Consider the following 24,047-nt stretch of genomic DNA (forward strand, 5'->3'; position numbering starts at 1 on the left):
CCATTACTTTCTCTCTCAATGTAAGTGTGTGTGTGGGGTGGTGGGGGGTGAGAAGACCTAGCCTTTCCAAAGAGTGGGGGTGATATTAAAATGGGATCCTTACAAATGTCTGTAGTACCTAAAGTCCCTTGGAGTTTTATTCCTTAGATTCTCAATGGATTGTGAATCCAAATAGGCTTTATGCCTCATATAGGAAGTATTAGCAGGGGGGCCACTTCCTTTGAATGTGGCTCAAAGAAAAGTGCTCAGGCACGGGAGCTGGGAGTCTGGGCTGACTTGCTGTGTGACCCTGGGCAAGTCACCTGAGCACTGTGGGCTTCGGTTTCCTCATTTGTAGGAACTGGTTGCTTGCTGAGCTCCCGTCTCTGTTGGACCATCTAGAATGTTCGTAGGGCACCCAAGGTCAGGCTGAGGTTCAGCAACGGCTGTACCTGTTAGTGTTAACTGCCAATTGGCCCCGGCCGTCTCTGGTTTAGAAAAGTCCTGAGTGTGGCTCTTATTGTGAGGAGTCTTGACAATGGCTTGCTATTTTTTAAATTTTTTTAGAATTGCTATGATTCAATTAGTCTTGTTCATCCCGCTACCATTTCCCCTCAGTGGAAGTTGACACTCTTCCTTCTTTCCTTGGCAGCTGCTGCAAGCAGACGGATAGCATCTCCATCCCCAGGGACAGCTCTGGAGGGCTCCCTACCCACAGAGGATAGCCCCACTGCAGCCTTAAAATAGGGTGTGGGATGGCTACCTTCCCCTCTCCACCTCCTAAGGGAATCCCATGTCTTTTTAAGGCATTTGTGGAAAATATGAACTTCTTAAGGTTGGAGCTGGTTGTTAATCTTTGTGAAGATACCACTGAAAATAACATCAGCTAACATTTACAGAGCACTTACTATGCAGCAGCCACTGTTCTAAGTACTTAAGTAATTTAATCCTCATAATAACCCCATGAGGTAGGAATGATTCTTAGTCTCATTTTGCAGACAAAGAAACTGAGGCACAGAGAGGTTAAGTAATTTACTCAAGGTCACGCAGCTGGCAATTTATAAAATTGAGATTCAAACTCCAGTAGTCTGGTTCCAGAGACTGTATCCTTAATCTGTGCTGCTGCTGCCTCCCAGTGATTTATAACAATGGATAATGTTTTACCAATGACTTATAAAGATTTTAAAAGAAAAACAAGGATAACATGATTTTCTTTGCTTTTCTGATGTACAGATTTAATGGCCAGTCAGTGCGTTGAAAAGTTAGGACTTTATGCTGGACTTTGATGGGAAATAGTTACAATATATTTTACCATATATTTGTATATACACAAACCATAATATAGATAAACTATAGTCATATCTGGCATATCACATATCCACTTATCTAGCTATACCTCTGTAGACACACACATATGTGGAGAAGGTGACATACACAAAAATACAAAAATTAGATCAGCTGCCAGCTTAATTCCAGGTGGTCAAAAAGACCACCTCACTCCCAGTATTTGTCAATACGCTCCAGGTTTGCTTAGTTAAAATAAGTGGGTTGAATACTGGAGAAAACAAACACTCTGAATGCATCTGAGGTGACACTTACGCTCACTCGTCCGGAAAGGGCAAAAGGTCCTGGAGGCTCCAGCAGCCTGGGCTCTAAAGGGCCTGTGGTTGGCTGTGGTGTGAACAGGAATGTCCATCCTAGGCTACCAGCCAAGGCTGCTGAGTGCCTGGGGCCCGGACCGTGAGATCACAGAGGGCAGAGGTCACAGCCCCGTGAGGTTAAGGGGAGGCATTGCCATGTCTGTCCTTCCCTCCATTTGCACGAGCTGGAGATCGTACAGTGTAGCCTGGAAACGAACTTCCAGAAATAATGGTCTGGAATGGGAAAAAGCTTTTCTTATAATGTTGAGTGCAAAGAGCAGGATACAAAACTTGTAGACATGGTTTAATCCTGATTTTGTTAAGAAAAAACGGATCATTCCAAATATGCACGAGAATGCTAGCATAAAAGGACTACACGGGGAGCTGGCTCAGTGGCGTAGTGGTTAAGTTCCCATGCTCCACTTTGGCGGCCCGGGGTTCGAGGGTTTGGATCCCAGACCTATGGCGCAGACCTATGCACTGCTCATCGAGCCATGCTGAGGTGGCATCCCACATACAGAATGGAGAAAGACTGGTACAGATGTTAGCTCAGGGACAATCTTCCTCGCCAAAAAAATAAATGAATAAATAATTAAAAAAATAAAGAAATACACGGAAATGTGGTTTTAGATGTCTTCTTATACTTTTCGTCCAAAGAGTCTACAATGAGCAGAAAGTACTTTTATAATTAGGAAAAACTCTAGTAAATGTTCTTTTAAAAGGTAGTAGTTGGAGGCTGGAGTAGAACTTTTCCAAAGAAGCTGAACGTTTCGTTACCGCCCATCCTTCTCCCAAGTGCCGGGGGAGGAGCTTTCTTGCACACCCCAAAGGGACTTTTGGCCCGGCCCTGGTCGCCGCACTGGGCCTGGGGAAAATGTACAGGCTCAGCCTCCCAGAGCCCGAGGTTCTCCAGAAGCACATCAGAGCTGCTGGATGGCAGAGGGAAAGCAGGGCCACTGTTGTCCCTTTTATACAACCGGACTTTCCGTAAGATTTTTTTTGTTTGTTTGTGAAAAGCATTTGATTACTTAAAGCAAACAGAGTGTCTGTTCCAGCTCTTTCATTGTATTGAGGCCCATAGTGGAATGGACTTTCCCAGTGTCACAATCAAGTTCATATTAGAGTTGAAGCAAGGTCTCTGGAAAGACGGGCCAGGACACCCCTGGCTTCCAGCCCTGTGCAGCCTTTCCGTGGGGTTTTGTTTGAAGTTTTGTGTGAGGCGGGCTTCGTCCTAGCAAAGCCATGCCAGGCCTCTCCTGGCAGCGCTAAAGCGCCCTCTGTAGTTTCAGAGCAACTCATACCTTCCCTTCCTTGGTAATTTCCGACAGGTGGGATGTTACTCCTGCTGTGGGTCTCCAAGGCAGAGAATCCAGAGCGTGAGAGCTGTCAGGGGACAGAGAGGTCCAGGGAAGGGAAGGAACCACCTAATGTCATCAGTGAGTTCCTTATGGAGCTGGAGCTGTTCCCAAGCAAGGGCCGGCTATTCATAACATCAGCACATCATCCTCTTTCTGCTGAAGAGGCACTTGAAGCCCAGAGAGGGGTGCGCATTACCCAAAGACACCCAGGGAGGTCGGGGCTGAGTTGGGACTAGCCCATAACTCTTCCAACCCCTCACTCCCCACCTGGGCTCATGATCTCCCCTCACCTCTGCCCCAGGTTGACCCGTGACTCAGCGGGACGTGGGTTTTCTGGTTGTCCGTGCATAGCTGGTTGAGATCTCTTCTCCTCCGTGATGGTAAATAGCCACTTATTTTTCCCCAACTGCCCACAGGATCATTCGGACAAAAGTACAGCAGCCACCCAGCCAGCCGGTCCCAGCTCCCAGCCACGGCACAGGTAAGAAGAACTGTGAAAAAATTAACCCCAGTGGGCTCCCAATATTCTAAAGAACTTTTAATCATTCTTATGGACAGATAATTCTGTATAAAACACTTCGGCACACGTACTAATGCGCCTTCTTTGTCATTCTCCAAGGGCTGAACCTGGTAAATGAATTTTATAAATACTGCTAAAAGGTTTTGAATTTTACTGATTATTATGATAAATAGCTTTCACCATGAGACAGAAAATTGAAATCTAAGCCAAAAAAAAAAAATCCACTAATGGGGGTCTATAGAATGTCAGATAATTAAAGTAATAAATCAAGAAAGGGATACTTATTCATAACACTTTCTGCATCATTAGTCAGTAAGTAGTTTTGAATGTGTTTTTTTCTTCTATCAACCAGCCCTTCTACAAGTCTTTGTGCACTTGCAGTCTTGAGTGAAGATGTGGCAAAACTCCCCAAACTTTCTCTCTCTCGCTTCAATCTCACGTCCTCTGTGAACTGTCGAGGGCTGCGCTGGGGTTTCTCACCCTCCTGGGTGAAGCCTGAGAGTAATAGTGACGTGTAAGGATGGGAATCCTATTTCCTACTACTCAAGAGTTCAGAAGTTTCTCTTGCATGATCGTGAGATGAAAAAGACATGTGTCTATTTAAAGCATGTTACCTTTCCACTTGGGATAAAGGAAACACGTCTGGTTAGCTGGGGGAAGGTTATTCTGCTATAAGAGGGCAGGCGACCGCTCAGCCTCTGAGCTGTGGTAGCTACGGTCCCTGTCAATTCTGCGTAATCACAGCTCAGATTGTGTAACATCTCCATGCCTTTGTTGCTCCTTCTTTAACTGAAAACTTGAACTCCTCATGGTGACGGGGGACAGGCAGAGGCCTGACTTATAGTTCCAGCTCTGCCATTAACACACCCAGTGAACTCTGTAAGTCCTTTCACCTCTCTGAGCCTCAGTTTCCCCATTTGTGGACAGACGGGCACAAACCAGGTGCTCTCTGAGGTCTCTGATTTTCCATGGTTTCCTCTTTGGATAAAGGTAAGACAGAATTCCTCCCTGCCAGAAAATAGTTCTTCATTTAGTAATCCATTCAAAAAGTGTTTGCTCAGCCCCTGCTATGCAGACCAGGGCCTTGGAGACTAATGTTATAAGAGAGGCAGGACAGAGTCCCCATTCTCAAGGGCTTTTCAGCTTACGAGGGATTGTAATAAAGAGAAGTTTTCGAAACACGGAGAGAAGCCTCGGAAGAAAGTACAGGTGCCGTGGGGGCAGAAGGGAGGGAACCCTGGGTCTGTTGAGCTGGGTGAAGGGGCTGCGGAAGGCTCTCTGGGGACGTGTTTGTGGCTGAGATTTCACTTGTGGCTTTAACTATTTCAGGTCACGTGGTATGAATATCAAACTGAGAGTAACTGATAATATTCTTTCAGTTGGGTTGGAGGAATAATTCTACTTGTCAGGCAGTAGAATGCATTATTTTGTCTCAGAAGTTTTTATAAAAACCGAATCTTATGTGTGTGCAGCCCCTTATAGATTACAAGTGTATTGAGGAGTGAGGAACGGGAGCTTCGAAAGATTACGTCACTAGCCCGAGGTCACATCGCCAGTAGGTAGTGGAGTCAGAATTGCAGCCTGGGTCTTGAGAGCCGAGTGCAGTCACAAAGCGTTGGAGCAAATACCACTGGCTCTGTGAGCACCATGGAGAGCCTCGTTCATACGTAGTTGGTGTTGTTTAAAGCACCAAGTGACTTGTGATCTGCTTTCTTCCTCTGTTCTTTGCGCCTTAATACAGAAAAGCTTGAGAGATTTGCATAAATCTATTTTGAGGAGCTGCTTCTGGTGAAGGAAAAGAGAAGTTAACGATTTCTACTTTTGTGTCTCCTAAGGAAGATCTAAAATCAAACTCAAACATGAGAAGAAAGGCACTGTTCCCTCTAGGTCTGTAGGAGCAGGGGCTGGAGAGGCTCCGAGAAAAGCAGCAAACAACTTCTCCCGAGATCACCACCGTTTCTAGTCATTTCCTGCGCTTAGAGTCAAAGGCTGCTCCACCTGCCTCCAGCTAGTTAGAGCCCAAGGAAATGGGTCTGAGATTGGTTTGTAGGCTTTAATGAACTGAGAGAGAATTCCCACAGCCCAGAAGTGGAAATTCAGCTGCACAGCTGGAGAGGACCCTGGCGACTGACCGGTCTCTCCCTTGAACTCTGGGACCTGGGGTTCCTGTGAAACTGGCCTCCCCTCCCCCATTGCCTGTCCTTAGGAACCGAGAGCCCTGGCCTCAGTGCAGTAAGTCACCGCCTCTGCCCACACTTCCAGGCAGCAGAAATCTAGGCTTTCTGTCAGTAGACCTCAGGCCAGTCATGGTGTCGCTGCTTCTTAGCGAGATGACTTGGGCCAAATCACTCCGCCCTGTGGAGCCTGTGTCCTCACGTGAGAAATGAGGTTGAGTCATAGCACTCTAGGTTCTTGCAAGCAGGAAATGAAAAGCACTGCATTAATGTGAACCCTGTGATTGTTTTTCATTATTAATTAGTGAGGAGCAGATTACTATAGGGGTTAAGACTGTAGTTTCTGGGTTCCAGTTACTACTCTGCCTCTTATTAGCTGTGTGGCCTTGGGCAAGTCACTTACCTTCTCTGAGCCTTGGTTCCCTTATCTTTCCAATGGGATAATAACATGATCTAGCTTACAAGGTTGTTCTCAGAATTAAATGAGATAATGCCTCAGGAATGCCTGGCACAGAGTAAGTTTTCAGAAAATGTTGTTATTATATATATTATATTTATATATATTATGTACAGTACTATATCAATATTATGTAATTAATATTAAAATCCAGGTAAACTGGAAGGAGAAAAGACAGTGAGGAACTGTAAAAAGAAGGCACAGTTGGCCATTGGCGTTTTGTCGGCTCCGTGTGTGGGTGTGTGTATTTAGGTCTGCATGGATGGGTGGGTGTGTCCGCAGTCGTGAACCTGCCTAATGAGTAAGTCTAGGTCTTTTTTTTAGCACTGGCTGGTGGTGGCCCAGCTCCCTCTCTTCTCCATCCCCCCACTTCCTGCATCCTTGGACAGGCTGGGATTTGAGCTAGTGCCCTTCCTACACTGGCCCGCGTGTGCTCCTTTCTGTACCGTCAGTCCTTCTCGCTGCCCATCCTCCCCCTCATCCCCCAGCAGCAGAGACCCTGGGAATACTGCCTGAGGGCCTGCTCTCATGGCCCAGGTGTGGCTGCTGCCGTAGGGTGGGTGTCCTCAGCACACACACGCCATGCTCACTTGCAGTCGCACCCAGCGGGGTGTAGGGTGACTGTCTTTGTTTTGGCCAGTGGAAGCGCCTGCCCCAGAGACCTCCTGCTGGGTCCTGACCGCCCCTCTCCCTCTGCGCAGTGTCCACGGGCTCGGTGACGCAGGTGTCGTCGGTGAGCACGGACTCAGCCGGCTCCTCGTACTCCATCAGCGGCATCCTGGGCATCACGTCCCCCAGCGCCGACACCAACAAGCGCAAGAGAGACGAAGGTAAGAGATGCCTGCGCAACCGTGTCCGGAATGGACCGATGGGGTCGGGGGCTCAGTCCGGGGTGGAAGCGAAGATGCCTACTGGGCACCCCCTTACCTGCAGAGCACAGGAGTCCCCAGGCCCAGTCCCTTCTGTGGACACGGGGAAGGGCTGAGCCATCTGCGAGGGGCAGACAGGGAGCTGGCTGGGGCTATGGATTTCTCGCTGGCCTCTCCCCATCCTCACCTCTTGGGTGGAGCAAGGCGGGCCTGGGAGAGCCCTGGTGGCCTGAGCACTGTGGCCTTTGAGAAGACCTCACGTGTGCAGATAGGATGCCTGAGGTCAGAGTGTGGAGGGTATGAGCACCACACTGTGTCCCCTTTGTGGGCAGGCCCTGGGGGAGAGAGAGGGGCTGGGTGTCCTGAAATGAGAGGGCGCACAGGGTGTGGAGGGGTCGGGGCGAGTTCTCTGAGGGGCTCTGCACACCTCTCGGGCAGTTGTGATGGTGGGAGGCTGAAGAAGTTAATACATGATCATCTCATCTCTGCCCTTGGGCCTGGAAGGAAGGCTGGCAGGGCCTCCCTAGGATTACAAAGATGACAATCTTCCCGGTTGGTTTTTCTCAACTTGGGCTGCCTGGGCCTCCAGAGCTGGCCGCCTCTGTCCTGGACATGGCCCACCTTAACCCTGGATCTTCTTTCCCTGGACGGGCTGCCAGCGCTGGCTGACATTAATGGGTTTGAGAGAAGAAACGACCCCCTGGGAGTCTGTAAAACCTTAGTCAGGAAAGGAAAAAAACAGCTGTGATCTAGGGCCTGAGAGCCGCGTGACAGAAATCTTGATTCAATTATTCCTTCCTCGACACACTTCGCTTTCTCGGCTCCTCGTCAGGGATGTGTGTTCTTGTGAGCACATGCCTAAGTACTTTAGATCTGTGACTAGGAGATTGAGTCAGCCCGGCGGTGGGTTGGCCCGTGGTCTGCGTGTTCCAGGCACTGCAGGGCCTGTGGCCTCGTGTGGAGCTGGGGGCGTGGGAATGATCCACGGCTCCTGGAACCTGCCTCATCTCTCTCCCCTGCTCCTGCCGCTCAGAGCAGATGTCAGAATTCTGGAACTCTGCGGGTTGCTGTGCTGTGTTACTGCAGGAGGCAGTGGGCCTACACCTCTGTTGGTTTATGGAGTGATGGTGTCATTTTTTCTCCCACTGTCACCTGGACTCGAAGCAGATGTGCCCCAGCTGGGGACTGGCCGTGTCTGATCATGGTGGAGGGCGTGTTGTGTGAGGTTCCCTTGGAGACCGAGGGATCCAGGCAGAGAGTTTTGGAGAAAGAAAAAAGCTGGTTTGATGTTTACCACCAAACAGGCAGGTCCTGATTTGGGGGATTGTCGTCCTGTTGGGGGAGGCTGTGCTGGCTTTCAGTCTCTGATCAGCGGTCACTGGTTAGCTTCTCAGGCTGCTTTACAAGGTGTAGAGTGGTCAGAATGTGGATGTCGTCCGTCTAGACTGCGCTGTGCTGGTCAGCTCATTCCTGAGGACTGTGGCCTGTTTCGGGTATTGACCTTTAAGAGGGACGGCGACAAACTGGGAGTGTCCAGATGGGTGTAACCTGGACACAGAAGGATCTGGAGAATATCTCAAGGCTCTAGGGATGTTTTGGCACAAAGAAGAGAAGAATGAGGAGTGGATTTCTGCCTTCAAATATTTAGAGGGCTGACAGGGAAGGCAAGAGGAATGAGAGTTTGCTGTGTGGCCTTCAAGGCCAGAGTGTGGCAGATGCAGAGGAGATTTCAGCTGAGTGTAAAAAAGAACTTTGTAAATATGAGAGTGGTCTAGGGCAAAAGGAGCTGCCTTTGGAGGTAGTGAGTGACCCGTCACTAGAGGTATGTAAGTGGAGCTGAGGTGGCTACTTGCTGGGCTGCTGTATAAGAGTGTCAAGAATCAGATGCAGGATTGGATGATCTTTGAGATCCTTCTAGTTTTGAAATTTATGATTGAGCCCTGATCCCCAAAAAGACTTGGGAGGTGCTCCAGTCTGTGGTCTGGGGGCTAAGGGCGAATGCTTTGACGGGCCTGGAAGCTTACAGGATTGGGAAGAGTGGGATACCTGAGCAGCAACCAGAGGCCCCCCTCCTCCCTGCCCCGCATCACGGAGAGTGTACACGGTTGAGCAGAGAGGTGGGCACAAGGGCCCTTGCTCACGTCAGCAAACTGTCGGGAGGAGTACTGCGTGCTGCCCCGCTGCCCTTTCTCATCCTCCCTCTGTGTCTCCCTGGATCCTTGCATTAGCTTCAGGGGAAGTCGAGGAGGCAGAGATTGCCACCTCCATTTTTTTTTTTTGTGAGGAAGATCAGCCCTGAGCTAACATCCGTGCCAATCTTCTTCTTTTTGCTGAGGAAGACTGGCCCTGAGCTAACATCCTTGCCGATCTTCCTCCACTTTATATGGGACGCCGCCACAGCATGGCCTGACAAGCAGTGCGTGGGTGCGCGCCTGGGATCTGAACCCGGGCCGCCAGCAGCGGAGCGTGCGCACTTAACAGCTACGCCACGGGGCCGGCCCTGACACCTCCATTTTATAGGGGAGGAAACCGAGGTCCCAGGGGGTTTCTTGACATTGGCAAAGCCACACAGTTGGTGTGGCCTGGGGGGTCGGGAGGGCCTGAGATCCCCTGAGGCCTCAGTTCCCTGGCATTGTCCTGACACTGGCTGCCTCTCAGCCCCTCCAGAGAGACACTTTGCAGGTGGCGTGGTCTGGGGCTGGGCAGGGCCCAGGGACAGTGTGAGGAGGAGTTTCCAGCAGAAGGGCATGTTTGGCTGGTTGCGTGCTGCTGGGATGTGGTGGGAAAGTGAGAGCCAGCCACTGGGGAGACAGGGAATTGCCGGGCACGCTGGAAGGCCAGCCCACTGAGGCCTCAGACCACGGCCCTGTTTTCCTCAGGAGCCCTCAGCAGCCTGAGGGAAGGGCCATGGGGCAAGAGAGGCATAGAGAGCTGAGAGGAGGAGAGCTCATGAGGGGACTGTGCTCTGCACAGTGGAGTCGCTCGCTCAGCTCTGGTTCATGGTCGTCTCCAACTTGGACTTGGGTTTCGCCCTGTGGGCATTTCCCAGTGCCACTCCTGGTCAGGCCTCAGGGCGGGGGTGGGTGGTCACAGGGTCCAGTCACAGGGGCCCTGCCCTCCAGAGCTTGCAGGCTGGTCGGCAAGACTGGCAATCCCGAGGTGCCTCCGATGGGCAGTGTGTGAGGTGATGCTGTGACGGGGGATGACACCAGACAGGGGCAGCAGGGCGGGGAGGGGCCGATTTTGATCAAAAGGATCTGGAAAGTCTCCTCATAGGAAGTGGCACTTTATTAAGGGAAAAATATTTTACACTGCTTCTGTTTTTAAATTTAAATTAATTAAAATCAAATAAAAAAAAAATTGAGTTCTTCAGTTGCACTGGCCGTGTCTCAAGTGCTCTGTAGCCACGTGTGGCCGGTGGCTGCTGTGTTGGGTCACAGGCTTGAAAAGGGCTTGGCTCATAGCAGGTGCTCAGTAGATGCTCCTGGGGGACTGGACCAGCACGTGCCTGCAGAGGGGTCACGATTAGTGAGGAGGGTGAGTGGGGCTCTCAACCAGGAGCGCTTCTGTTGGGTATTTTGGGGCTTCCACAGAAAGCTCTATTTGAGTAAGAAATTCTGTGGCAAAAACAAACGGGTTAGAACACTGTTAGACCAGTGGACTGCCAAGGGCCTTTCAGTCTAGAAATTCTAAGTCTCCCCAGGATGTTTGCCTCCACGACCAGCCTTGGGGGATGTGGCTGCTGCATCCAAATCTCAGCTGAACTGTTCTGTGGCTGAGGCAGCAGGTCAGGTCCCTGGAGCCTCTGAGGGCAGAGGTTGGGCTGGTTCAGGGAAGCTACAGGGAGGCACATATGGCTCAGTGCAGGGAACAGCTTTCAGACAACACCCAGGCTGGGCCGAGGAGGGAAGCATTATCGTGGAAAGGTAGTGAGCTCCCTGTCCTTGGAGGTATGAGCAGGGGTTGGACAAAGGAGGGGCAGAAGAGCCAAGGAAGGCATTGTGGTTTGGACTCTGTGACTTTTGAGGCCTGTTACAGTCTGGATGGCAAGTGTTTCTGCGACTGCCCTGGGTCTGAAAGTGGGTCCACCTACTTGTCTTCCCCTCCTGCAGCCTGACTCTGAGCCTGACGGCCAGGTGGGCTTGACTGGGCAGGGGCCCATCACGTAGGGGCGTTTCTGTCCCCAGTCAGGCCCAGCACAGGGCCGGGGCACAAGGATGCTCAGGGGGCTCGTGGATGCTGCTGCGAGTCGGGCTGGGCTGCTGCCCAGGCCTGAGATGCAGCTTTGCCTGCTGGATGGGCCGACCTCAGAGCTCTCATGGAGAAGCCTGTGGGGTTGGCCTCAGGAATCCCGCTGGGCTGGGGGGACAGAGCCTGAGGCGGTGCCTCCCTCCCCGGAAGGCCTGAAGGCTGGACTTGGCAGAGCCGGCAGAGCTGTGAATAGCAGCCAGGAGTGAAAGGGCAGCCCCAGACCCTCTGTTCCTTCCTAGGCCTTTGATCTTTGGTGGGGCCTCCTTCTGCCTGTCTCCAGGGCCCCCATTCGGGTCCCCTCGACCTCCCCCTCCCCTGATTCCCCCAGAGTCTGAAAGGCCCTGAACACACTGAGGTCAGCCGAGTGCGAATCCCTTTCACCAGCCCAGAGAGCCGCCCAATCCAGTACCAGTGTGAACTGTGGGGGCCAGAGCTCCTTTTTAGGCAATGGAGGCTACGTGGCAGGTGGAATGTCCGGCCTTCTGGGCCCTGGACTGCCCTCTGCCTGAAGTGGGCATAGGAAAGGCAGCCAAGACCCGGAGGTGGCCTGTCCTTTTCAGGAGATGCCAGGTCCAGCAAGACCCCCATGGGGAGGTTTGGGGGCATTTAGCAGGGGCTCCTGTCGTGACTATGTCCACCCCTCTTCTGGGGGTGTCTGTCTCCTCTCTGTCTTTGTGTTTCTCCCCATGTCTTTTGTTTGGGGGTGCATCTCATCCAGTGTTATCTGCCTCTGTTTGTGTCCTGTTTATTGAGACTTCCTCTGCGGCGACTTCTGTCTCCTGGTCGAGCTCTCACTCTCTTTCTTTTTCTCACACACACACTCTCACACACACACACTCTCTCTCACACACACGTACACAATTTTCTCTCCTCTCTCACACACACACACTCACTCTCTCTCACACACACACATACACACTCTCTCACACACACTCTCTCTCTCACACACGTACACAATTTTCTCTCCTCTCTCTCTCACACACACACACACACTCACTCTCTCTTTCTTCTTGTGTTTGCTCTTGCTCCCTCTTACCAACTTCCCTCTCCCCCCCCCGTCTCCCAGGCTGGGAGCCCCAGCTCACCCCTGCTCTGCAGACCTCCACGGGAGCCATCTTGCGGAAGGAAGGGGTTTCAGAACTCACAGACCATGTAGACCCCAGGGCCCTCCTGACTGTGGGCAGGCCCTAGCCTTCCTTTCTCAGGCTTCTCTTCCTTTGCTGGACACTCAGACCCTGTCTGCTGCTCCTGGGCTCTGGACAGAAGGCAGAAGCCTGGAGAAGAAGGTGCAGAGACTTCTCTCAGATTTCCCAGAAGGGAATGAGATGTGTGGAACAGCCCAGGATTCCTGAGTCAGGAGTTGTAGGCAGCCCTTGTGGCACCAAGATTCCACAGACCTGTGATTCTGGAGAGCTCAGAATAAGGTGTGGAGGTATTAGAGGAAGGACACAGGCCCATAGGCTGGGGTTTGAGGACTTCCTGTGGTGAAATCTTTGGCAAAGTTACTTAATCTCTCTGAGCCCCCATTTTGTCATGGAAAACAGAGGTGGCACAGCCTTGTGGCTTGTGGTTATTGTGAGGGTAAAATGAACACCCACCAAGGGGGTTAGGCCCAGAGCCTGGTGGTAGTCAGTGCTTAAAAATGGCCACTGAGGGGGACTGGGGCTTGAGGGTGTGAGGCCAGTCACAGGCCGAGGGCAAGCAGGCTCTAGCCACAGTTCTGTTTGGCAGCTGAAACTAGCCGATCTGCCCACCACCGACTTCCTGTTTGTAACAGTCTGCTACTGTGGGCATCGGGACTGAACAACAGTGTCCCCAGGTGTCAGCTGCAAAGCGAAGGGCCACTGCTTTCCTTTGCTGCCTTTTCTTTCAGGACCCTGGTCTCCCAGCTCTCTCAGTAGAAGAATAAAAGGGTCAAGCCTTGGTTTTCCATGAGAAGAGACCCTGGCTGCACAGGTGGTGGAGGCCTCCAGGAGGCAGGGCAGGGGGCAGGCAGCTTGGCCTGGGAGGGCTAGTGGGTGGGGCGACCAGTTTGGACCTCAAGACTCCCCCAGCAGAGCTGGAAGCTCCCCGAGGGCATCCAGGACATGTCACCCCAGTCAGTATTCAGATGGGAAAACAGGCTTAGAGAAGAGAAGGGGTCTGACAGGTCACATAGTGAAGACCCAACAAACCTAGAGAGAGAGCGTGGGCTCCTCCGAGTGTCCTGGGAATCCGCCTGCCATCTGATGGGACAAATCTCAGTTTCTTCTCCCTCCGCTTTTCCCCCATTCTCCTAGGTCCATCTGCGGCCCCCAATGTTGAAAGCCACCAGCACCCCAGCCCGACCTCCTCAGTCTCTCATCCCAGGGGGGCAGCTGACCCACTAATCCTCCAGGGCTAATCTAGCTCTTGACACAGAGCCTGGGCCTCCAGTTTCTCCTTGCCGTCCCTCTGTGCTCCCAGTCCCTGTGCATTCTCTGAGCTTTCCTCTCTCTGGGCCATTATCTATGCAGGGCCTTCGGCCTGGAAAGCATCCTTGAGGCTGGTCTGTTGGCCTGGCCTGGCTTCCAGAGCCAGGCCGCTCCCTGGGGGTATTTTCCATGTTGAACCATCGGTCCTTCACAGCTGCCGGAGGCCCTTGGGCCCATCGGGGCCAGCATGGAGCTTTGGAGACCAGAGACACTCCGCAGAGAGGGAAGGAAGTGACCACCACTTTGTCTTGGTCTCTCCTGGGGCTCTACAGGGCAGGCCCCACCTCGGTCCTCCGTGAGGTGTCCCCTGGATGTACCCTCAGGCTGGCCATGCAGGGGCCCTTCCTTGAGTTCTCTCTCTGTCTGGGCAGGGACCAGGAGGGCATCGCTTGGGACCCAGGTGGCAATCGCCAGCCTGGTAGTTGTGCCTTCATTGGCTTGTCCTGTATTAAAGTGATTTTGAGTTAGTTACCAACATTTAAAAATCAGGAGATTTCACATATGGCTGTCTGGCTTTTCTTGGTAAAGTTAAAATCTGATCTGCCCACAGCAGTTGGGCTTCTGGGCCTGCGGTCCTCAGACTGCTTCCTGCCTACTCACTCTGGCAATTGCGCTCTATTTTCCCAAGCTGGGCACCTCTGGGCTTCTGGAGTCCTAGTATGGACTCTGAAGAACGAGTGTGGTTGAGTCCAGTCTGTGGCAGCCTGCGGGAGGCAGGGCCTGGAGGGGCGTGTGTGTGTGGGTGGTTAGGGAAGTGGGCAGTCAGGCTCTCCGGCCAGAGGTGGGTGGGGAAGGGAGGTGGTAGGGCAGGGCCAAGGAGCCACAGCCCTTGGCAGCCCAGAAGAGCAGTGAGCTTGAGGTCATTCAGGCCACACCCACCAGATAGGGCAGTCCAGGCACAGAGGGCACAGGCTTTGCCCAGGGCCTGCAGGGGACATTAGTGGCAGAGATGGTGAGGACCGGGGTTTCCATCTCCCAGCCTGGCCTGCCACTCTCCCCTGTCCTTCCAGCCTTGTGGTCCCTGGCCCCTCAGCTGGGGCCCAGGCAGACAATCACCAGAGGCTTCCTTGGTAAAGCAGGGTACCTGAGGCCAGGTGGTCAATCCCAGGGGCTCTTGGACCTTTCCCTGGTGCCTCGGGCCTGTCCCCAGGGCGGGGGGTCAAGTTTCGGTTCCTCCCGCCCCTGGGGCTCGAGTTTCACTTTGATTCACTGCGTGAGAGCCAGCGTGAGACCCAACGCCACTGAACGCCCCTCCACCCCACCCCCGCCTGTGTGCGCACCTGCTTTGCCCAGGTCCCTCCCCCCCAGCTCCTTTTCCCATGGGGCTGCGCGCTGCTGTCTCGAGCCCTGGGGACGGAAAGGGCAGGGGGCGCAGTGTGAGGGTCTCAGTTCAGGGAGCTGGTTCTGGGGTCAGCCAGAACAAGAGTTGTGGGGTCAGCTGAGGGACAGCAGAGGGGGATAGAGTGCCACCCTCGGTGGGCAGGCCCCCAGCCCTGGAACTCAAGGTGGAATGGACTGGCTCTCTTCCCCACCCCGACGCCCTGCTGCCCTGTGGGTGGAGAATCCCACATCCTTTCTCTCTGGCTTTGGAATACAGTTTAATCCTTGGCTGCAGAGTCTGTGGTTCACAGACTTCGCAGCCTCCAAACTGCTAGAGGCTTATGGGGCTGGGGAGGGAGCCCGGAGAGGGGGAACCCCGGGGATCTGGGTGCCAGTCCTGACTGCAGACTTGCTGGTGACCTCGGGGAAATCCCTTCTTCTCTCTGGGCCTCAGTTTCCTCATCTATGTTATGGGATCAAGGGATTCCTAAGGTTCTTTCTGACACCAAGATTCTGAGCTTCTCCTGGTCCCATCTCAAGTCTTCTTGGCATTATTTTAAGCCAGTGGTTCTCAAACTTTTGGTCTTGGGACCCCTTTAAACTCTTAAAAATTATGAGGTACCCTAAGGAGCTTTTTAGTTTATGTGGGTTAATTAACATGGATACAATTTAAAATATTTAATTTATTAAAAATAACAGTAATAAATAACATAAATAATATTTTTGAAATATTGAGTGGCATTGCTTTATGATTTTGCAAATTTCTTTAGTGTCTGGCTTAATAGAAGACAGCTGGATTCTCATATCAGGTTCTGTATCCAATCTGCTGTGATTTCACACATCCTGGAGCCTCTGGAACACTCTACTCTACACTTGTGACAGAGTGAGAGTGAGGGGGGCCAACGGCATCTTGCTATTATTATGAAAATAGTTCTGACCTCACAGACCCCCAGAAAGGGTCTTAGAGGCCCCCCCAGGGGTCCCTGGACTAGACTTTGAGACCTCTCTGCTTCAGGCTGCTGCCAACTCTGAGCTTGTTTATCACTCATACGGATAGGGAGAGCAGTTAGGTTGTTTTAGTTAAAAGAAAGGTGCTATCAGTTTCTCCTGTTCCTAGCTCCTGAAGGCAGTGGGAGCAATGGCAGGTCTCTGAGCTCGGGAGGGAGTGACAAGACACGCTGGGCTTTGGAAATCCTCCTCTAGCAGACTGGGGTATGCAGTGCTTCTTGCTACTGTTCCAAGCTTGAGCTCCCAGAGAAAGGCACAGCCATTGAGGCTCGTTTCATTTCCAGCAGAGTGTCTGTAGAGTCTGAGGTCTCATCCCCCTCTGGCAGGCTTCCTTCGGGGCCAATAGCAGCGACTTAGTGCTCCCTAAGAGCCTGGGGAGTGGGCATTTGGGGACCCAACCATGTCTCCCCATCCTAGCTCAGGTCTGCACTAGCCTGCAGACCCCTGAGACCCCACCCATGGCTTGGTTTTGTTGGGAAAAAAACCCAGCAAATGATATTGATTAGGAATGAAACAAAATAAAATAAGATGAAGAAGAAGCAGGTTTGGTATTTATCTCGACTCTTGGCGTTTGAGGAAAAGCAGGTCTGAAAGGCAATTGAGACAGGGGAGATTTTTTTTCTGATTCCATAGGGGCTTCTGGGTGTTTCCAGAATGCCAGTGGTTGATCATTCATGTGTGTGTGTGTCTAATTTCACTTTGAAATTTCCAGGTTTCGTTTTCGTCGGTAAATTGATTATTTGCATTAGTCCTTCCTGGGACTAACGGACTAAAATGGAAGAGAGGGAGAAAAAGAGAATGTCCTAAGGCAATGTGAGAAGAATTGAGAAAGGGAGGATAAAAGGTGCTAGAGAAGATGTGTGTGAGACAGAGATTGCTTGTAGAGAGATGAACTGAGCCTCGAGAGGAAACAGAGAGAAGGCGTGGCCCCTTGACAGACTATAAAAGGAGGATAAGTGACGGGGGTCAGACACTTCCCAGCACCAGCCACCAGGTGGCACCATTGACCTAAGACAGCTTAGTTGCCATCCAGGCTAGGGACAAGAAGGGTGACAGGGAAAGGTGTACTGGCCATCTGTGAGCTTGGTGTGCTTGTGACCCGGTGGGGCTGCAGGGCCCAGGCGGGCTGACCATTTGCCTGAGTCTGGCTTCTCTGCCAGCATTTAGTTGGGGCAGGGGGAGGCTGGACTGTCGCCGCTGGGGATCAGTCTGGTCCTTCCTCGCCTCCATGGTGCAGATGTCTTGATACAAACCTTTCTGGGAGTCGAGTCCTTGGTTCTATTCTAAGCCTTTACTTGCTGTGTGACCTTGGGCAAGTCACTTCTCTCTGCCTTGTTTTCCTCATGTTGAAACATGGAGATTTGGACAGACGGTTTTTAAGGGTCTGTGGCCTCTGCTATTCTTTCTGTCAGCTGTGTGACCTGGGTGACTCACTTTCCATCTATGAGGATTATAGTAACATCACCCTCACAGACTTTTCTATAAACTTGCAGATTGGGAAATCCTTTGACATCTTTTTGGGTGCTGTAGAAGAGGGAGGGCTTGCTATTTATTATTTTCCCTGGAATTTAAGTTAGTTAGAAGTAGGCATTCCACCACCCTCACAGCCTAGAAAGTTGGTGCTTGTGACCACAAATAGAAGCCTGATGGCAGATGTTTGCTCCAGGTCACTCCATCTCTGTCCTAAGCATCTCTCGAATCTGCTCATTTCTCTCCATCCCCACTGCTACTGCCATGGTCCAAGCACTGTCTCCTCTCATCTAGACTACTGCTGTGGCCTCCCAGCGGGTCCCCACCTCCAGTGTCCCTGACTTCTCCAAACAGTCTGCCTTCCACAGAGCAGCCCCAGAGGCACTTCTGAAATACAGCTCTCATCACTGACTCGCCTGAAGGGTTTTCACCCTTCAAATCCGCCAGTTGTTCTCAGAAGCCAGCCAAACTTCTTAACAAGGCTGCGAGGCCTTCTGTGGTCAGGCCCCCACCTGGTTCGTGAGCCTCCTCTCCACCCTCCTCTTTCACGCTCGGTCCAGTCATACCCACCTCTTTCCACCCCTTGAGCACACGTTCTTTCCTGCGTGCAGCCTGAGGGCTACATGCACAGGCTGCAGAGGCAGGGGCTGGCTCCACCAGCGCCTACTCATGTGACTTTGGGCAAGTTACTTGACCTCTCTGAGCCTCAGTTTCTCTCTCTGTAAAACGAGGGCACTGTTGTGTCTGTGATTGGGTTGTTCTGTGGATTGAATGAGGTGATGCATGTGAGGTGCCCAGGATGACCCCTGATGCCTGAGACATGCGCAGTCAAGGGGGCCTTCTATTATCAGGCTGTTTCCACCACCTGGAAAACCGTCCTCCCCAGCCCACCATTTACCCAGCTGACATTCCAAGACTTTAGGATTCAGCCTGAATGTCACTTCCTACATGAAGGCTTCCTTGATACTCATTCCTAACTGTTGGCTCCACAGGCCTCACCTGCAGCACATAGCACCTGCCTGTTGATAAAAAGATCACATCTATCACTTGTCTGTCTTCCCTGTGGGACCGTGAGCCCAAGAGGGCAGGAACAGTGTCTGCAGTGGGCACCACTGTGCCCTAGTGCCCAGCACAGGTCTGGTTCACGGTAGCAAGTGTGTACTGACTAGGGACTCTGGATGCCATGGAAGCCTGGAGCCGTCCGGTTGGTGGTACAGGCTGCTGGTTGGAACCCAGAGCCTGGTCCATCACATACCCTCCCACCCCTGCCTGACCCCAAAGCCTCCGTCCTCTGGCCGCTGTGGTCTGGCCCCATAGAGAGGATCTCGTGACGACCATTCTAGAGGGGAGGAGCTCTCCTGTGGTCCGAACACACACACGCATGCGCACATGCGTGGATGCGCACGCTGGTGCCTGCGGGTTCGTTCTGCCTGCCTCAGCTGAGCCTGCGTTCTGGGGTGTGCAGACCATTGCCCCACATAGGAGCTGCAGCTACACTGGCTAGCACGTAGTGAGCGTTTACTCTGCATACTTTAAATTATTAACACATTTAAATCTCACCACCACTGTACCAGGTCAATACTCTTATCATCCCCATTTTATAGAGATTCAGAGAGATCAAAGAAATTGCCCAAGGTCACACACCTCCATAGTGGTAGTGTAAGGACTAGCCCCCAGGCAGTGGACTCCAGCGTAGCCTCACCTGCCACCCTGGTCTGTCTCTCACAGAGGGTCACAACAAAATGGCACCAGTGGGAATGTCCTCGGCTCTCTCCAGCATGGGCTTCAATTCCTCAGTTCTGCCCGGTCTCCATCACCCTGGCAGGCTGAGCTGAGGGGGACCTTGAGGTACCACATTTCTAAGGTTCCCCCAACACTGCTGTGCACACTTCCCTGTCACACCTTCAGGCTGCTCAGCTTCCAGTGCAGTTGCTGATCACGTGTGCCCTCTAAACCACGCGGACTGGAATTCGAGCCCAGCCCCCCTTCCGTTTACTAGCATGCGAGCTTTGACAAGGGCCTTAACTTCTCTGAGCTTCACTTTCCTCATTTGTCAAAGGGGATAATAATTCCTAGTTTTCCTGGTAACTAAAAAATGTTGCCCCCTAATATTTTTATTAAAGTACCAGCAGTTATTATTTCTATCATCATAGCAGAGTTTTTACTCTGAATTCAGATTCTTCAAGAAGACTTTGCTGAGAATTTTGTAAATTCCTAGCTCTTATTTTCTCTTTCTTAATGATTATTTTATTTATATTGCTAAGTCTAATGATAGGATTATTCAGGCTAGGGTCAGAAGAAAAAGAATGATGTGCCCACCAGAATGTACACTGGTGGAATTTTAGCTCCATGTCTCAGAAGCTAACAATTCAAGTTGTAGATGAGGGCGGCTTGCAGAGGCAAGGCGCGCCTGACGCAGGCTGGAGGGGCTGGGAGCCTGGCCCCAGGTCAGCCACTATCTTGCCGTGTGCCCCCTACGTCTTCGATTTGGATGCCATGAGCCCAGACAGCCCTTCCAGCTCCTGATCCTCCCTGCCCCCTCCTCCCTCCTCCCTGCTGCTCCCCCTCCCTCCTCCATCTTCGCTCTCTTCGTTTCCTTTCTGTTTGAGACACAAACGCCATCCAGCACTTTTGAATGGTACTTTTGTTCCGCTAACATCTCTTTTCTGAAAAGGACGATTGGTCAGGTTTGTATCTTTTAAACGCTGGCACATTTTATCAGTTAAGAACCTGTGTACTTCTCTCCCGAGACAGAGCCTTAAGGGGGCAGACAGAAGCAGCAAAGGGGGAGGTTTACAGGAGACAATGGAGGAAAACCAACCAAGTCTCTTTGGGGGTAAATGCCTTCTTTCCTGGGAGCCCCCTTCCTGCTCTTGCCCCGAACCTAAGCATCTTCCAGCCTGACTCCAGTTATGACTGTAACCCCTGAGCTCCCCGCAGAATGGGGAGGGGCAAGAGCAGAGCCTGGGCCCCAGTCATCCTTGTCTCAAGGCCTCCTTGAGGCAGGGCTTGGACCCCAGGACACAGAGTCACAGGGCCCTGCGACAGGGTTTGAGTGCTGTGATCTTGGGCAACCCATTCTGGGCCTGTTTTCTTAGTGGCAAAAGAGAGCAGAATGCCTTCCTCAAAGTCTTGTTCAAGCTCAGTGAGAAGCAATGCATGAGAAAGTGCTTTCAAACTGTAAAGCTCTGTGCAGGTATGAGAGTTTCCTTACAGTTCTTTCTTTTCATGTGCCTGCTCTGTGACCTTGGACAAATTCCTTCACTTCTCAGTTAAGGGTCAGTTTTTCCATCTGTAAAATGGGGACAATAATCCTTAGGTCATACAGTTACTGTGAGAATTCCATAACAGCTGTAACCCCCCCAGCGCAGTTGTTGGCGGTGGCAGGTGCCCAGGTCTAGGCAGTGCCTTGTCCCTTTTCCTTTCCTGTGTCTTCACAGTCCCTCCCTCCGTGAGCACAGCGCACAATAATTAAGCCACAGGCCTCTCAAGTCTGGCTGCCCAGTCGGCCACTCCTTGGCTGGGAGATGTGGGGCAGCTTCCCTAACTTGTGCCTCAATTCTCTTGCCTGTAAAAGAAAGATAATAATAATACCTGCTTCAGAGGGTTGTTGAGCAGATTGGACCGTGCCCACGAATGACTGGGCGCAGAGTCAGTGCCAGGTGAATGTTAGGGATTCTGCCAGACCTTGCGCCCTCCGCACACCCAGACACAGGACCCAGCCGCCGTCTCCTCCGAGCCCCCTTGGCCGGTGAAGAGCGCCAGGCCTGAGTGGAGCGGGAAGGACTTGCTCAAGGTCGCACCAGGAGGCAGACGCCAAGATCTCTGAGGAATTTCCAGGGATTGCGAATCAAGCCCCGCTATGAGGCCGGGGCACTGGGGAGAGGCCAGACCCTCCTCCTCGGCCCCGCCCTCCGGGGCGCCCCCTCGGCCCAGAACGGAGCGCACACGCCTTCCAGGAGGGCATCAGGGTGTTCCCGAGCGCTGTGGAAGGAGAAAGAAATCCAGCCGCGTCGGAACATGGTGCCAAGGGAAGGGAGCGCGCGGCGCCCGCGGGAAGGAGGCGGCCCTCCGCCTGGCCTCCGCCAAGTATTTGCAATTTAATTGACAGTTGGCGGCAGGAAGCCAATCAGTATAAGTCAACTGACGTTCCGAGATAAAACGCATCGCGGCGGGCGCTCCCCGCCGGCGGCCTCGGCTGGGCGCGGCGCACACAGCGTGGCGGCCGGCGGCCCGGCCCGCAGGTACCGGCGCGGCGCGTCTCGGCCCGCTGGTTGCCGCGCGGCCCACGGCGGCCGGGAGAGGCCGTAATGAATGACTTTATTTGCCGGGGCCCTGCTGAGAACAATCGAGTTTGTTATGGTAACCACGGATGCCAGCTTCCGGGCCCCGGGGAGCGCGGGCGCGGCGGCAGCCGGGAGCGGGGCAGCGGAGCCGAGGATGCGCGAGGCGAGGGGCGCGGGCGGCGCGGGCGGCGCGGGACGGGCCCGCCCGCGTCAGGAGCCCGAGGGACGCTGTGCGCCCTCGCGCCTGCCGAGGGGAGGCCGGGCTCCAGGCCGCCTAGAACCGAGGTGCTGGGGTGGTGATGCACGCGCTCTCTCCCGGACCATAGTGCGGAATTGGGATGGAGGTTCATTAAATCCCTTGCTTGCTTGTGGACAGGCCAGTCCTCGTGGGTGTCCCTGCGGCCTCTCCTTTACTCTGCGCCCGGGCCCGGGGGGAGTTGGGTCTTGTTGAGTGATGCCCTGACGTCAGCTTTTTGTCTCTTGCACCAGCAGAAAAGTAGAAAAAGGCAGAAAGACATTCCTACTTCACGTGCAGTGGCTTGACAAATTCAGGGCCGGATTTCAGCACACCACATGTGCTGGCGTGTCTCTCTGCCCCCCACCCTGAAGAGATGGCCTGCCTGCCTGCCTTCCTTCCGTATCTATCCCCAGTCTGCATCCCCATGCTTTGTGGCACGGCACCTCCCACAGGAAGCCCTCCTTGATCCCACAGAGAAGGCTGCCAGTGACATGGCTGCCTTTGAGCCCCCCCAGCCTTCTACTGCCTCCTGCATCAGACCATGAGTTCCAAGGGCAGGAGCCACCTCTGATCCATCCCAGTGGCTCCCTGAGGCCCAGCATTGGTCCTGGCACAGAGCACGGACGTGGGAGGAGTGGATAAGGGAGGGGATTTTTCTCTTGTTTGCAACCTCCTGCTTTCCCTCTGGTTAGAGACACTTTCCCTCTTTTTTCTTTTCCAGTTCTGTTTTCAGGCGTGCCATCATTCATTCATTCACTCAACAAATATTTACTGAGAACCAACCACATGTCAGGTACTCCAATCGAACAGGCTCCTGCCCTCAGGAAGCTTACTGGCCATGGGAGATGATAATGCAATGCATGTGATAAATACATGTCAGGTACCTACTGGGTGCCGAGTAATGGGAGTAATGGCCAAAACTCCTCGAGTTGGCAAAGGCTTAGGACGGGCTTGCTAAGGGCTTTTCTCTCTGTTGTTGCATTCAGTGGTCCCTGGTGCCACCCTGTGACAATCACCCCCGTTCACAGAAGTACAAACTGATGCTTAGTGTGTTTAAGAAGCAGCCTGATGTTGTGAAAGGAGTCTAGACTGGGAATCTAACACGATTTTGCTTCATGAGCTCTGCCCATTTTCTTCCCCTTTCTGGGCCTCAGTATCCCCATCTGTAAAATGGGGGAGTTGGAATTGATGGACTCTGAGGGCCGGTTGAGTGTGAGTGGTCCACAGAGGAGATGGAGCCAGGACCCAGGTCTCTGCTCCCGGCTTAGTGCTCCCTGGTCTTGCAGTATGACCAGTGGGGGAGAAATGCTCTCCTTCCTCAGCTTTCTGAGGCTGAAGCACTCACTATCTGACAGGCGCTGTGCTGACAGCAGCCTCAAGAATCATAGGTAATATTACTCTTTCCCTTTGGCAGATGGAAAGATGGGAGGTTAAACACCAGTCCAGGGTCACACAGCTTGTAAGTCTCAGGGCTGAGATTCAAACCCAAGCAATCTGGTTTCAGAGCTGTGCACAGAGCGGTTATGCTCTGTTAGTGCAGAGGTAGCTCATAAACCCCGCGCCCCTGCCTGCTCTTACCCCTCAGCCCGTCTCACGCCCGCCTCCCTGCTCTCCAGCTCTGAGGCTCATTCCGCATGTTTGCAGGACAGCAGGAGCACCGACTTGTCAAGGTATCTCTTCTTCCTCTGGCCTTTTGCCTTTCACCGTGATACAGCCGGCTGAGAGGAGACCCCGGCTGGAAGGAGAGACTGCTGCAGAACCTGGGCCCCCTCTCGGCTCTGTCCCGGCTGGAACATTGCATTTGGGAAATGGGTTTCTAAAAGGGGAATCCAAGTGTTGTCTTGTAGGAACAAGCTCTCACTCTTCATGCCCGAGGAAGTACGTTTATTTTAGAGTTAATTTTGGCACCTGTCTTCCTGTTCCTCAAAAGGGGTCTGGAGAACTCTTTGTCTTCCCAAAGATGTTCCCTTTTCAGGAAGACAGATTAGGAAGATAGTCTCTAATATGGGACAGTCCTAACTGGC

The 24,047-nt window shown here is 52.7% G+C and overlaps 1 protein-coding gene across 1 annotated transcript in view; it reads left to right on the plus strand.

The window, feature by feature from the left end:
* The window catches only part of PAX5 (paired box 5), a 196,443-nt gene that overhangs the window by 22,833 nt on the left and 149,563 nt on the right, over nucleotides 1-24,047 (plus strand). The window contains exons 4-5 of the mRNA XM_058523580.1: nucleotides 3,394-3,458; nucleotides 6,830-6,958. Of these exons, the coding sequence (XP_058379563.1) occupies nucleotides 3,394-3,458; nucleotides 6,830-6,958 (194 nt within the window). The remainder of the gene's footprint in view (nucleotides 1-3,393; nucleotides 3,459-6,829; nucleotides 6,959-24,047) is intronic.

The sequence above is a fragment of the Diceros bicornis genome, chromosome 28 (genome assembly GCF_020826845.1).
Source record: "Diceros bicornis minor isolate mBicDic1 chromosome 28, mDicBic1.mat.cur, whole genome shotgun sequence".
NCBI classification, from domain to species: Eukaryota; Metazoa; Chordata; class Mammalia; order Perissodactyla; family Rhinocerotidae; genus Diceros; species Diceros bicornis.